General features: G+C 45.5%; 1 protein-coding gene across 1 annotated transcript; it reads right to left on the reverse strand.

Annotated features, from left to right (window-relative positions):
* Positions 1-550: 550 nt before the first annotated feature.
* PRKAB1 (protein kinase AMP-activated non-catalytic subunit beta 1) lies at positions 551-10,296 on the reverse strand. The gene is made up of 8 exons (XM_040605675.1): positions 10,181-10,296; positions 8,556-8,730; positions 7,510-7,676; positions 5,663-5,756; positions 4,543-4,657; positions 3,121-3,254; positions 2,245-2,313; positions 551-2,162 (listed from the first exon to the last, which is right to left on the reverse strand). Exons 2-8 carry the CDS (start codon positions 8,718-8,720, stop codon positions 2,085-2,087), a joined length of 822 nt encoding a protein of 273 aa, XP_040461609.1. The 5' UTR covers positions 8,721-8,730; positions 10,181-10,296; the 3' UTR covers positions 551-2,084.
* Positions 10,297-15,470: the final 5,174 nt, after the last annotated feature.

Genomic DNA, 15,470 nt, shown 5'->3' on the forward strand with positions numbered 1-15,470 from the left:
GCACCATGTGCTGCTCTGCAGGTTCTGGCCCTGACCACACATCTCACAGCCTCTTCCCTGACTTCATAAGGCAGCATTTTCTAGTGCTAATAAATATCACACAGCCTAATCCAACGCCACACATGTGCCTGTGACACCACAAACCGTACCCAACCGGCCATCACAGGCTGGGCTGTCCAGGAGAAAGGCTTGGGGAAAAAACCTTTGCTCGAAGGGCGGCTGGCTGGAACAAAGGGAAGTGACAAGACTGTTAAAGGCAATAGCAAGCTTTTCAGTCCTACGGAAATTATCGCCAGAGCTTTTAGGTAACTGGACTCTTATTCTGCCTGTAAACTTTGCATCACAAATCCATACCGACACCTTTCTCAGCCTCTTTACCGATTAACTGCAAGCAGACACAGTTTCAAGCTGCATCTATGAATGAAAAGCTTTAACAATCCACCAAGGCATAAAACTGCAATCAGGCAATCACAGGTTATAAAGAAAGAACTCCTCCAGGAAGCCAAGGTTACCAGAGATGGGAAGGATAATAACAAAGCCAGTCACCCACTTTTCTTGAAAATGTTTTATTTCTTTCTGAAGAGGCTGAAAACAAAAGCAATTCCGTATTTCAGAATACCAAACGCTATCCATAGCACAGAATGAAGAAGTTTTCAGAGAAAATCATTGCACTAGACCCAGATCTACTCAAGACTTTGCCGCACGGCTAGCGCACAGCTCCCAGCAACGCAAACCACCCTTCCGCGGGGGCTGGTTACACCAAACTGGCCACTGCAGCTTTTGCCCCCACTCAGACTCTGCACTGATCTGTGCAGCGTGCTCTTCCCCCAGTCGGATGGGGGCTGGTTATCATTGGCACAGTCACTGGCACTCTCAGGCACCAAAAAAAAAAAAAGAGAGGGAAGGACCCAGCGGGTCACCTCCTGAGCTGGTTCCTCCAGGGCAGGCCCGAGGCATGCTGGCAGGCAGATTTGCATTAATGTTGCATTTGCTTTGGGACAAAACAGGCTGCGAGTACCCAACTCCAGGCAACCTGGCATACCTTAATCACCGAGAAAATATGAACAGAATAAGAAGTTGCAGAGATCCCCACAGCCCGGGCTGGGGAAGCACAGGGACTGCACACCGGCCCTGGGCCCAGAAGGGTGCAGTGCGGCTACATCCAGCTGGCTGCAGGGCTTACACCGAGGGGCAAGTTTGGCCACTGCGATGCAGGGGACTTACCGTCACCTTCAGGCTGTTACTGAAGAACTAATCCCTAAACTGAACACATCGATTTCCTTACAGCTACTTGTGCCAGCTTAAGGAAGTCCTTACTGGTGACAGCAAGAGAAATTAGTTTCAAAAAGCAGATTACTGCAAGACACATGTACGACTTATAGAAAAATCCAGCCATTAAAAACAATTGTCTTTACCAGCAATTCCACAGGGGAAAAGTTGTATTTCAGTTCTCATGAAGAGAAAAACTACAGAGCTATTCACAGTAGAAAGAGTGCACCCCAGCCTACCGTAAAATAAAAATGAGCTTGTAGGTGATTGTGTCACTGATTTTGCCTAGAAAAGGCTGTTACAAAAAGATCATCAATACTCACACTTACTTCAGCCATGCAAGTGTGGAACTTGCTGCTGAAATAACTGTGCGCTTGATGAGTTATGAAAGCAGTAATGGGCTCGCTTTTGCTGAGTGTTGAGCTCAAATAAGATTCCACAAGAATCCTGAATTTTCTAGACTTTGGGCTGGCTTGTTTATTACTTACAGTCTGCCTCACTGCTAAAGGTCTTTTACCTGTTGCTGCCCTCACATTTTTCAGCCTAATTAAATGGGTGTTTTTTAACTGACCTGACAACGGGCACTGACACCTCTGCCATCTGTCTAGTTGCCATGAAGCTGCCATCTCCAAGAACTTCCAAGGTGGGACTGGGAAAATAAGGCAGATACAGGAGAACTTGGAAGTCTCAGAAACAATATGAAATCAGAGTTCGTTTGCTACAGCACAGAGCAGGAGTACATTTGGTTAAGAGAAGAATTTTTTTTTCTGAGACTGCACTGGCCCAGAACAAATGGTTGCAAACTACTGTGATGCTCATATTGGCTTGTACAGCAAAGTAGTCACGTATTTCTTCTTGTAACGATGTGTAGCACTAAGCACCATCACTCCATCCTACAGGAGATGGGAAACAAGTGAGCATATTACATGGTTATCTAAAAGCTGCACATGTGAGGAACATGCCGTGGCCTCTCACCTTGATAGAAAGCGCGTAGAGGTGGTTCAACATGACATGGTTGGGTTCAGGAAGTAGTGCAGGATCACACTGGAAAAAACAGAAAGCGAGACAGTGTGAAAACAACAGAACTCACAGTTTACTCATCACAGCGGATGGGAGATAAACACCGTCTGTAACCAGCCATACCCAAATACATCACACTACTTCTTACGCAGAGTCCATCAACAGAAACAAAGATTCAGAACAATCAAAGATCAAACCCCCCCGCAGGCTCACTGCGCTCATGAAACCCACTCAGTTATTTATGTGCTTCTGACATTTAACAGTGTTGCAATGGAAAGACTAAGGTTTCAAAGAGTAAAATAACAATCTAGTTTTCAATTTTGAAGAGTCAACTAAAGGGGGCCTACAGGAAAGCTGGAGAGGAACTTTTGACAGGGGCATGTTGTGATAGGACAAGGAAGAATGGCTTTAAGCTAAAAAAGGGTAGATTTAGATTAGATACTAGACAGAAATTCTTCCCTGTGAGGGCGGTGAGGCGCTGGCCCAGGCTGCCCAGGGCAGCTGTGGGTGCCCCATCCCTGGGGGTGCTCAGGGCCAGGCTGGACGGGGCTTGGAGCAACCTGGTCTGGTGGAAGGTGTCCCTGCCCAGGGGCAGGGGGGTGGGACTAGGTGATCTTTAAAGGTCCCTTCCAACCCAAACTGTTCTAAGATAAGTAGAAAAACAATTTTACTTCAGATTAATCAATCTGGACACACATAATAAGGAATTTAATCAACACAGCAACTATTCTAAGGTTTTTCCTGAACTGTCCCCTGTCTGCACACAGACTGCTTCCCCATCTGCTCACAACCTCAATGCCTTTATTCAGCAAAACAAACTAGTGTACTCACAGAAATGCCAGTGTCCTTATTCAGGATGACCTGCAACAGGTGGGGGGGAAGAATAGGTGGTGATTTGAAGCGCTCTTCTGCCTTACAAACATAGGGCTCCTGGTGATATGGTCCTGGGGGTGAACTTGACAATTCTGCCAGAGAGATGTTAAATATTTATTCTTAAATAGTCTGTAAGAATGTCTGCTCTTCATAGGTACATTTTACTGGTACTCCAAGTTAATTTTCATATCCAGGAACTTGCAGCCAAAAGAAATCAATGGCACATAAGTACAAGAACTGCAGCAGCTGATGCAGTGCCAGAGGATCAGTCACTGCCCAAGAAGTCATTGAGGATGTCCAAAGTCTGTCTGACCTGAAACTAGCTGTGAAGATCTGGGCAGCAGAGTTCTGAGGGGCCTACTGCTCTCCAGAATGTCACTGTCATCTCTGCCCAGCGCTCCTCCAGCAAACGCTTCATAAGAAATGCTGCTCTACAAGGTTACCTCCAAGGCAAGTACTATAAACATGGTACGTACCTGTAAAAGGAAGTATTACTGCCACACCAGGACAGAGCAACAGGAAGAGCTCTTCAGAGTCTAAACCAGTACAAGGGAAGGCCATTACAGCACGTGGGGGGAAGGCACCTACTAGAATCTCCTCCTAGCTTCTGGCAGTGTCCAAGTCTCACAAATCACACTTTTCCTCCAAAAAGTCTTTGCCCAGGGCAAAGTTGCAAAGAGCAAAAACCAGCCAAACACACCTTCCGCCTCAAAGGACAGTTCTGAAGGAGGATTTAAGGTACTACTTAAATCATGGTCTTCATCCCTACGAAGGTCTATAAAGAAAGGGGGCAAGACTGATCTCAGAAATGACTCAATCTTACCTCTGTTACACTAGAATATGAAACTTAAGACAAAAATAGCACTTTTATATTATTCTAAGATACAGATAATTTATACTAAACAGTGAGGATACGATATACAGCTGAGCCTGTGTTAGCAATGCTAGGATACACCTAGTTTCTACCTCTTTAGTGTGCAACTTTTGACATCCTCAGCCCACGTTCTTAGCAAAGAAGGAATTATGAGCGATGTAGGCTGTCAATGTTGGTTTGATGTTATATGGTAGAGACTGACCCACCAATGAGTGTGCTACAAACAGCCATTTCACACGGCACAGCCAAACAAACAGCTGTTAAGCACCCATGACTTCCCCCTAATCAGATCTACAGTGACCTGTGTGGCACTATCAGACGCTTCCACGTTTCTGCATTTGTCATTCCTGTACCTGTCCACAGAGCCTGACAAAAGTGGAGATTAACCTATACTGGAGTTTTAACTCCAGTTAAAAAGGAAGATAGCTTTAACTCCAGATAGAAAGGAAGATGAAATTTTTAACAACTCTAAAAAGTGTGATATAGAACTACCAGTAAGCTCATACCAGACATGTCTGAACATTTTTGAGAGTCCACCATCAAAGCATCGAATACTTCAAAGTCAGTTTTCTTCACCTGTATGATGTTGTTGACGGTGCCTAGCTGGCTGGTTACTACAGGCTGGGAAAAGACAAGGTACAAAAGTCAGAATAAGAAAAGCTTACGGGACTACACAATCAGCATTACTAATAATGAAATATATTGCTTTTAAAATATGCTAGTGCCAGATATGAAAAGAGCTCACCATTGCTCAGTCAGTCAGTGTTAAGTCAGTTAAGAGCAAGTGCAGGATTTAGGACTGGGGGGATGCATGTCAGTTGAACCTGCTAGGCCCACAGCACTCAGTAAATTCTTGGGCTATAGACAAGGCTAGCATCAGGTCTGGGCTGAAGACAACACTGATGACACAAGGAGCCAAGCTTTGCTTCTAGCTTCTATAGGGCTTTCTGATCCAGGCTAAGATCTACATCGCCTGATGCAGGACAGAGTTTGGTTGGTATTGCTGGTTTACTATTAAAGCTAAGACTAGAGTCCCAGGCAGAGGGTTCAAAGAGCTAATTTTACTGCAAGTTAAATCCTGTGAGGTTCTGCAAGGTTTGCCAAGGCAGCAAGACAACTGGAACCAATAGCTGTGAATGATAAGTTCTGAAGCCGGTAGGGACTGCTAGACAGGCTAGCGTTAAAGCTCATTTTACAGCAGAGGAGGAAGAAAAGGCCTCGTAGATTTTGGCACAATTACTGGATTATGAAAATATCTAGAGCAGCAATAGCAACATTCTGGCACAGACAGCAAGTACGGCATGGAGTGATTTGGGCTGTCAGCAATGCTAGAGTGCTTTAAAAGACAGTTTGGCACTAGACAAGAAAAGCTCGCCTTCTCTTACAAACCAATACCCAAGAGAACTTGTCACCCATTTGTTATGAAACCTTCTGTCCTTTGAGGCGGTCAGTCTGATCCTGCCACCTAGGTCAGCTGGGACCAGAAATCTCACCAGCTTAAAACAGTTTCTGTTGTTAACAGATACCTTCTCTCTGAAAAGGCCAGCCACCGGTACAGAAACTAGCCAGGTTCTCATCCTCAGATGCTTCAACTGAACAAATACAGTGAATCAAAGCAGACATTACCTCTGAAGGATCATGCGTCCACTGCCCATCCACAAAGAACTTGTACTGGTGCTCTCCTTCTGGCAGGTCCAGGATTGCCACAAAGTTATTGTGACTGGAATTTAAGACAAACAATCAGCCCTGAAACAGTCTGAAAAGCACATTGACCCATAAACTGTGACAAACACTGTAACAGCATACAAGCCACCTTAACGATGCAAAAAATTAAAAAGGCAGTGCTGCATTTAAGAGAATCTCTGATGTAATCTAAAAGTAAAGAACCAAATTACGGTGAATATTAATGATAGCTTCCTCTGCAACAGTAAGTCCCCACGCATTCAAAATCAGTACCTGCATTCCTGGCATCAAGTAATTGGCACTGAGCTTTTACAAAGTCATCCTCAAATCTTCACCGTTACTTGTCAGTACGTGAGACCTCATTTTATCTGTGAGACTCCTATTGATGGAACAGGATCAGCTTACTCGTATTTCCCTGCCTTTCAGTATTTGCCATTACATTTCAGAGATGCCTATGGAATAAGTGAACAACGACTAGAAGATGAAAGCAGCCACTCAATACTTCTGAGTTACTTTGGGTCTGAATAGGCTGCTGCTTGGTAATTTTGATACTCCTGTGCTGTGAACTTCCTGATTCTTCAGAAGTCTTTACCAGCATGTCAGGAGAAGCTGAGAAACAGTTGATGCAATATGAACAATTCAAACAGGCCACAAAATGCCAATGTCTCTCTTTACTTCCTCTCAGGTAAGGAGGGCAAGCATACAACCACTGTGCTAGCTTTGAAATTTCAGTTTAGAGTAACGAAGTCTCCTACTCAAGCATGTTTGATTCAGTAACATGATTTTATCCAGCCTCTAAGGAGGTCCAAATATTTCCTTTCCCAGAATACCTAATCTGGCGAGAGACAAACTTTTTTTTTTTTTTTTTTGGGTAAAGAGACATTTTTATCCAGACTTCCAGACGCCATTTCCCGTCTCCCAGGCTTTCTACTTAGGAGTATGATAGTAACACTGATGTTCCATTGGCCTCTTTTCCATCTCCTATCTTGATAATTTATTTCACATTCTTTGTGCATAGAAAAATCCTCCCATACTGTTTCATCAGGCCACTCTGCCTCTCCCTCAAGTTTCCTAACAATTAAAGATGCCTCTGCAGCAATGACAATGCAGGTAGCCACTCAATGAGATAAGAAACACCAGAAACTGGCAGAAGACCAATCCTTCACAGACATGTCATTGTTGACAGACAACAGGGCTCAGCCCAACAGTTAGATACAGACTCTCTGCCATTCATTACATTTTACATTTTTGAAAAAAAAACACCATTGGTTAAATTAAGTACTTACGCAGGTACAGATTAAGCAGAGCTCTAGAGCTCTCTAGCAGGAAAAAGCAGTTGGTACCTTAAAACAGATTCATTCTTTCATTTGTGTAGTTTACCAGCAGGTGTCCCAGGCCCAGAGTTTCCCTAGCAGAATTTGGACCCTTTGAGCTGGGCAAAAGGTATGGCAAGAAGGTACGTGTGCCATCAGAGACATTATGTTCAAAACCCAACTTCACCTGACATAGCCCAGCTCTACCCCATGTAGCAGACTGCACACCACAATTTTTTTCGGGTCATTCATGCACAGTGCCTAGTGAACACCCCACTCCTTCAAAACTAACACACAGCTCAACTTTCATCCTGTGCCATCCAAGGATAAAAAGTCAGATTCTCATCAAGGGCTTGAGGAGAGAAGCAGGACAGTGGTAAATCCAAGATCGATCTGTCAACTGACCACCTCTCTCACTGCTCTAAGTGTTCCAAGTCCATGGGGAATATCACTGACACAGCAGCAGCAGTTTATTACCTCCTTGTCAGAGGAATTTTACTCCAGTTGTTAAAGGATCCAGATAGATAGACTTCTTTCCCTCCTCCAGTCCAACGAAAGACTGTTGGTCGAGCTTGAGTGGGAGTTTTATCATTCACTTCCAGATCTTGTTGCCAAGCTAGAAATTCTTCTTTCTCCAATGGAGCCTACAAGCACAATATCTTAATCAAAAGAAATTCTTTCCTTGCAGACTCAGACAACCTATGTTTTTACTGAAGGCGTTTTTGCGCTCAGGCATGATTCTCCAAGGTACAAGACTACGAGTAGTTTTTGTCAGAGGAAGATTAGAAACTGCATTTCTAGATGCTGTTCACAAGTTCATTTGCACAAATTACAGAAAGATGTTAAAGACTTTCAAATCTGCAGAAAGAGCGGAAAGCAGAGTAATCTCCCTCCCTCCTGCCTAAATTAGATTAAAAAGGAACGGCTTAAGCTCACAAAAGTCTTAAAAATACACAAATATAAGAAAAGGGAGAAAAATAATTAAGAAGAAATATGCTTAAGAAGGATTTAGATTATACAGATATCATAGGGACAAAATTTGTAGTTAGCGGAAAGATTACGAATTGTCTATAGGAAACAGCTCTGTCCAATAGTCAAAATTTAAGTACACCTTCCTGTTATCCCTATGAAACAATACACAGCAAGACGTTTCTAATGATCCATCTAATACAGAGCAGTCAACAGATCTTTTAATATGAAAAATAATAAGACAGGTAAAATATCAGTGGTAACTACAAGAGCATTAAGTATCCAAAGGCAGCTAGAGCATTGTATTTACAGCTTTTGGTCAGTTATATTTTAGTTTTTCTACAAATAATTCTTGCTGGAAACCATGACATTATACTCATCATACCTGCTTGAACATCAGCGTGCTCTCTCTCCTTAGTGTGGGAAGCAAGGCAGATGAGGCAGTTTTGTGTATAAATTCAATGACAGAATTACTGAAGGCTGCTAACAGCACCTGCATTAGATAGCATTCCCAAGCTGGTAATGTTAGAAGGCAAGAAAAAAAACAGAAATACCTTCATTTCCTCTGAATGGAACAAGTCTGTATCTTCAGGACTATCCATTAAGATTTTTGGCCTATCACCCTCTTTCGTACTGATGGCTCCTCCCGAGTTGTCACCTCGGGATGCCTTATGCCCATGACGCTCCAGTCCAGCTCGCTCGCTGCTTGTGTTCCCCATTTTTAAGGACCTAAAAGACCAGGAAAAGCCAGATTAGCACATGTACTTTTGAAGCTAGAATGCCAATAGGCAGGAAAGCAGCTCATCAGTAGACCTGGGCTCTGTTTCTGAGTTGTAGAGTCTAAGAAACTTTGTTAATACAAAATGCTAGCATCTTAAAATTATATCACACTCAGAACAAATACATTAAATGACAATTTTTAGCTACTCTTGATAATGTGCTAGAGTTCAATATCCTAGCATCTCTGCAAGACTCAAGCCACTCTAAAAGTTGCCCAAGCAGGTATCTGTCACTGCAGCACACTGCTACTCTGCTGTCCCAAGCTAAATACCTGCTGTTTTGTCTTCTGAATACCCATGTATATAACGTTTCACTGCACTAGCTGTAACATCAGTAGAACTTTCTGTCAGAATGCTGCAAAAGCAGCCTACTAGAAATATAACTTCACTAGAACATAAAGTTATCTCAGGTAGCAACCTGCTAAGGTTCCTTACAGTGGCTGGCTGCGGCTCTGAAGCACAAAGACCACACAGTCCTGCTGTACTCTGCTGGAGGCTGCCTCCAGTCTCTGCCTTTCTCTGAGAGAAGCAGGCGCCTGTTGCGCAAGAAACACAATGCTTCTTTCTCTCCACAGCCCTGTGGCCGCTTCCACAGGCAGAAGGGACAAGACTGGATGTGTGCGCCACATCTTATCTGGAGGACTACTTACATGTGAAGAGTGGCAACCTAGAAGTGGCCAAGGGGGCTGTGCAGAACCACACAAACAAGGCCTTGGAAAGCACCCAGTGGGGTACAAGTACATGTCCAGGATATTGCCCTGTTTCCTGTAAACTTGAATTACAGATATTGCCCAACTTCTAACCGTACAGACCTAAGCTCAGCCACAACCTAAACCTAAAACCAGTGTTAAAGCATGTGTTTTAAGTAACTAAACAACTAAACAACCAATTTAACTAGCATGATAGAAAATAAGCACAAATACAAGTATTAATTGGCTATATGAAATTGCAACAGCTTTAAGCAACCTGTAAGCTTTAAGCACTTAAATAGCGACTTGCTGGTTCTGTAAGATAGACTTTAGGGAAGGCCCGAACGAAACCGAACCTCCACTGAAGTTCTCACCAGCAGACACACCTGTAGGCTCTACCTGCCGAGCCGACCCACGCCCCGCCGCGGGCAGCCAGCCAGCCGGTGCCTCCGCCGCCCGCCTCTCCCCGGACCCGCCGAGCACCCCGGCAGCCGGCACGGCTCCCCTACAAGTGCCCAGGAGCATATTACACAGCTCGCCGGAGCTGCACCCGCACAGCGCCAACCGGGGCGGCAAGACCCAGGCCTTGCAGCCGAGGGGCACCGCACCCGCCGCCGTCCCCGCAGCACCCGCCGCCGTCCCCGCAGCAACCCCCGCCGGCCTCACCGTCCCCAGCCGCTGCCCCGGAGCCCCCCGGCCACATACACTCACCTCCCGCCGGCAGAGCCCGCCGCTGCCGCTCCTCCGCGGCGGCGCTTCCGTTTCCGTCCGGCGCGTCCCGGCCGCCGCTCCGGGGGGAACCCGAGCCGGGCGCGCAGGTTCCGGCGCCGGCCCCCACGGGCCCCGCAGCAGCCAGGCCCCCCCTCGGGCGCCCCCCCCCCCCCAGCGAGGCGCTGGCGCTGGGCTTCGTGGCGGCCCCCACACCAGCTTAACGGCATTGCTGAGCGGGTGCCTCGGGTAGGAGGGCAGCAGGGTAGCTCAAGGGCTCCGCGTGAGCCTGTGGGAGCCGCTTTCTCCAAATCACCGGTGCAGGGTTTGGGGCTGCGGGCACCGGGTGAGGAACGCATTTCCCCTCCTCAAACGGGAGCCAGGGCCAGCCGAGTGGACGCCGACCATCAGGGCAGCAGAGGCGGTCTGCGAAACCACCAGGACACAGCTCTCCTCTAGGGGAAATTTAAGCCCTTAACTGAGAAATGTTTCTCAAATTAAATTACATCTTCTGTTTCTCTAACAACTTTCTCTAAGCATTTCCCATTACACTAGCTCATTTTACCCTTTGCTCTTCATCAGCTGTCGCTGTCTTTCCTTTAGTTTTGTAACAGGCACAAAGCTGCGAGGACTGGTGGATCCTGGGTTGGCACTGCTCTTTACAAGGAAATCGTTGGGTTTTTCTTAACCAGGCAAAGCAACCTGCAAACAGACAGAAGGGATTCCTACCAAATCGAAGTGTATCCTTGGTGGCATGCTGTTATGTGGTGGGAAGAATTCTGCTGAGATGGGCAGAGTCACTGTGCCTAATGGCAAGTGCATGGCTGGCTCCTGCAGCATGTTTTGAGGAACAGCTGCTCCCACAGTTTGTCTTTCGTGGGTGGAATACCTCGGCACGGAACAGGCTGCCGGAGGGGTGTAGAGGAATGTCTGTGGGCAGCTCTTCCTCAGCCCCTGCAGAAGCTACCCTGCTAGAAGGTGCAGCTGTTGGTATTTTGGTATTTCACACAGCTTAACACCCCTAAATTCTTTCTCCAAACCCAATTGTTTTGTTCTCCTCAGTTCTTTTTTTGGCCAGCAACAATGCACAGTGGGCTGGTTATGTCTGCAGAATAGGCTGGAGGCACACGGTACCGTGTCTTGTCCATCACTTGTCCAGTAGGACCACTGTGCCCATCTGCACAACAGCCAGCCTGACTCACTGCAAGCAGCAGTACCTTCTCACTGTGGGGTGCATCCTCGTTTCTTTGCAATGGTTTTTGTTACATCCAAGAACCACAGATAGGTAAAAACTGCAGGATGAGGACTACTAATAGCTCACAAGGCTGTGGTAAGCAGTCTACAGTAGGTCGAAGAGTTATTCACAGTTCTGGTATTAAAATGGGATAGTTCCTCTCTACTTGGTGATGAACCATCCACCTGTGGCATGCTGCATGCAAAACCCTTTGGGAGTTACCGGCCTGTGGACAGGACAGAGACAATGGGTACAGGCATCTCAGCCTCCTGGGTGCTGGGCTTCACTGTTGCTACCTTCTTCTCCCTCTTTTCCCCATCACTACTTACTCTTCAACCCTGACTCTTCCCTTGCTGTCAGTTGTGACAGGTGGGTGTAGCAGAGTCCAATAGCAATCAGCCTGTAACTCGTTTTGTGAGGTGCCTGGTCCCCACCAATTATGAGGGCTGGATAACATTACACCATGAACAAGAGTCTTGGGGGGCGGGGGGCGCTTACCACTGCTGCCCTGCCTCCTCAGGGGCATGTCTGTATGCATGATCCTCACATGCACGGGAATATTGTTTTCTTCGCTCAGCCTGAGTGGGAGCCCAACCCCCCTTACAGCTGTTAAGGCAGGAGATGTAGGAAGCAAGAGATTAGCTAGACATGCCACAAGGGCCTGGCACAGCTCATCCATCCACTGATTTTCTGGAACCCCAGAGTTTCGCTCCTTACTTTAACAGCATCTGGGAGTTCTTGCCTCCTTCCATACTCTGCAACCTGAAGGGAATAAAAACTCCCTCTCTTTCACTCCATCCAGGACCAGCCTCCACATTCCAAAGGAAGACTACAAAGTACCTTTTCTACTCCTGCCTCTTCACATACCTGTGTTAACTTTCTTCTTCTTACTGCCAGATGAGTATGCAACAGATGGTGAACTGGTTCACATTCTTCCATCAAGACTTCCATGTGTCCCAAATGAGGTTCCTGGTTAACTTCCCTAGTAAGAATGTCAGAGGTGTCACTTGCCATGGAAATAACTTATCATGACAACTCGTAATTTCTAGTTTTCTGAACTGCCACGTTATCTCAGATGGGGGACATGGTAACAGACCACTCACTAAGCACTCCTGACATTGGTACCAGAATAATTTGTTCCTTAGCTGTTCAGCTGTGTACATTACATTGCATTACAGTTTTGGGGGATGCCCAAGCACAGTGACTGTAAGCATTTTCACTGAGAAGAAGAAAAAGAAGTAGGTAAAAATCTCCTCCTTGCCTCTGACAGTAACTGCCAGTCTTCAAGAACACTCTTAATCACCTTTGCCTTTAGCTTTCCATCAGCCAAAGGAAGGATACTAGGTTGGGTGAATATTACAAAATCTTTTAAAAATTCAGAACTGCGGATTGTTTTAATTTGGTGTATTCAGGACCCTGCTTGTGTTCACTACCCACATTTCCATGGAACAAATACTGACCTTAAGTAAACATTAAATTTAGACATCACAAACCTAAATACTAAGTTCTGGTATTAGCAATCACACCAACAATGTCAATGCCCTAGGATTTACAGTTGTCTGCTCAGGAAAAAGACCTCGTATCGTGGAAAACAGTGAATCACAACAACAGTTTGAATTGCAATTAACAGGCTGGAGGGTAAAAAGGTTCAGGGGAAAATGTAACTGAATAATTTTGAGTATGAAATTCCCTTGGAAAAAAGCACAGTCCACTTTCAGACTGTTCACAACCCATAAAACAAGGTAAAAGTAATTGATTAAATGCTACCACCTCATAGGGCAATGTGAGGTTTTAGAAGTAGATGCTTGTAAAAAAACCTGCAGGATGTTAAGAGTCACATGGTCTCTATCTTATTTACCATGTTTTATTTACCAAGCAAAGGTCAGCTGCTTTTTCCCTTGCTCACATCTACCTTCTTTAATAAACTTGAACTAGGCCTAGCCTGACTAGACTCACACAGAGCATCTTATTCAGAAATTAATTTGAAGGCATTTTGGTTCTTGGCTCATAAGATCATGAGACTCAGCAGACTTCATCAAAGCTCTAACAATCATGACAGAGCACTTCGGTGCTGTACAAGCTGAGGGGTCAAGCAAAGTGACATCTTTACTACTGAGTCATTCTACCCCCTTGGAGATATCACTTACTTTCTTCAGCAGCTGACTCATTTTAAAGAAAGCAAGAACCAAACAGGAGACACCTGTGTTAGGGGAATTAGTCTTTGATTAAACGAGGTGAAGAATGGCCTTACAAACGTCTCAGGCACAAAAAGTCAGAGCTAAACTTGTGCTAGCCCCAAGGAGGGGATGGCACTCACAACCACTTGTGCTCTAGGCATAACCTCACTTTCATTGTTTGGATTATCTCCTGGAGTTTAGTTAAAATCAAAAGGCAATTAAGTCCCCACTGAACACTGGCTGAGATATGCGTACATGAGGCTGTGATGGCTCACTCTTACCACACAGCCTGCTCTGGTGCGCAACCCTTAACTTCAGTGGAGTTTCCCCCTTCTGTTACCCCAAAGTATGTGTTGAAAAATAAACACAGTGGCCTAAATTCTCAGACTGTGCAGACTGATGTTCTGATGAATACATTGACTTCTGGCAAAGTTCTTTTTCCTTGACATGATGCAAGCTTATTTAGCTAAAGAGAAGTCATAGCAAGCAAAGTGGAAGCTGACTCAGCCCTGCAGCCAGATATGACAAAACCAGAAAAGCCATCCTCAGTCATGAGCTGGTAGATCAAATTCAGACATGCCATAAATCACATTATAAAGGACACATGAGCAAGTGCTTCTTGTAGCTTCTGTGCTGTGGAGAGTAAGCTCTGTGGTAGCAGCAACAGAACTTATCCTAGAGTTCAAGTCAGGATAAATTTAACTGCAGAAACTTTCCTTTCTACCTTGGGCTCCTAAGTATGTTCCTCCATCTTTACATTGGTGGAGTGATCTGTTTCCAAACCCCCTCCCCTCCTTTTAGGTCACTTGAATTTAGCCCATTTTGCAGGCTGCCAGGGAGTGATGCAGAGGAAGTTGGGCAGCCTCCTTAAGGACTCACTCACATTTCAGGGACACATGCCGTTGCTGTGCATGCAGAACATGCCGTTGTGCTTGGGAAACGGAAAATTGTAAGCACATGTAAAAATCTCTCATAGATCACTGCATCCCTTCTCAACTACTCTACTCCAACATAACACCAAACACCTTCAGAGACTTACTAATTAAAAAATTAGGTTGGAAACAGGACGATAGTAAAAGGAAGCCAAGATTCAAGCAGTGATTCAGCCTGAAGGCCCTGCCTGTGAAAGACGGAGGGCTCAGTCTCAGAAGAGCTGCCTGCTAGGCAGCAGACATGCAAACTATGCTGCACAGGCCTTCTGATGTCTCTGACTTTGCCTGGAGGCATCTCCTCCAAAGTCAGGGTAGGTTCCACATCTAGTCAACTCTGAGTGTACCCTGTTAACAGGGGTGAAGGTTTGGCAATAGGGACTCTTCCCTCCAAGAAGCAACATGTTCTATAAAGGCTCCTAAACAGCTGCCAGGTAACCAGAATGTGGCTTACCAGGCTGGCCGTGAATCAATCCAGTGACTTTATTACTTGCCTTGGGTAATCCAGTCCTTCAAATGCACCCTCTTGTGCACATGTGCACACAACAATCACAAAGTAGGAAGTAATTGGGAAGATGACCCAGTCTCTCCCCTACTGATGCAAATCAGTAACAAAATCCATCTTAAATAACCAGCAGACAAAGTTAGGGTCCAGGTGAGGAAATGCATCTAAAAAGAGATGCTTACACACCGTTCCAGCAGATGCATCTGCACTGATTCTGAGTGATGGACATTGTGGTACCAATCAGATACAACCTATCTCCAGGCTGAGAGGCAGAACACAGTTCACAGTGTGAGTACATACCCAAAGATACAGGTACAAAAGCAACAGCTTCTGGAGCTTTGAGACACACTGTTCATGGATTGTGGCTGCAACCACATAAATCGAAGAGCCAGTCACAAGTTGTAAACTCCTGGGTGTTCCTGCAGGGAGGCACCCTAAGAATTTAATT

This window comes from Falco naumanni, chromosome 1 (genome assembly GCF_017639655.2).
Source record: "Falco naumanni isolate bFalNau1 chromosome 1, bFalNau1.pat, whole genome shotgun sequence".
Taxonomy (NCBI): Eukaryota; Metazoa; Chordata; class Aves; order Falconiformes; family Falconidae; genus Falco; species Falco naumanni.

What these genes read in the sequence shown, in the direction of transcription:
- PRKAB1 (XM_040605675.1), bottom strand. Translation starts at nt 8,720, where the DNA reads ATGGGGAACACAAGCAGCGAGCGAGCTGGACTGGAGCGTCATGGGCAT. An exon ending in TCCATTCAGAGGAAATGAAG is followed by an intron (nt 7,677 to 8,555) that starts GTATTTCTGTTT and finishes TTGTGCTTGTAG; the next exon opens with GCTCCATTGGAGAAAGAAGA. An exon ending in GGACGCATGATCCTTCAGAG is followed by an intron (nt 4,658 to 5,662) that starts GTAATGTCTGCT and finishes GTCTTTTCCCAG; the next exon opens with CCTGTAGTAACCAGCCAGCT.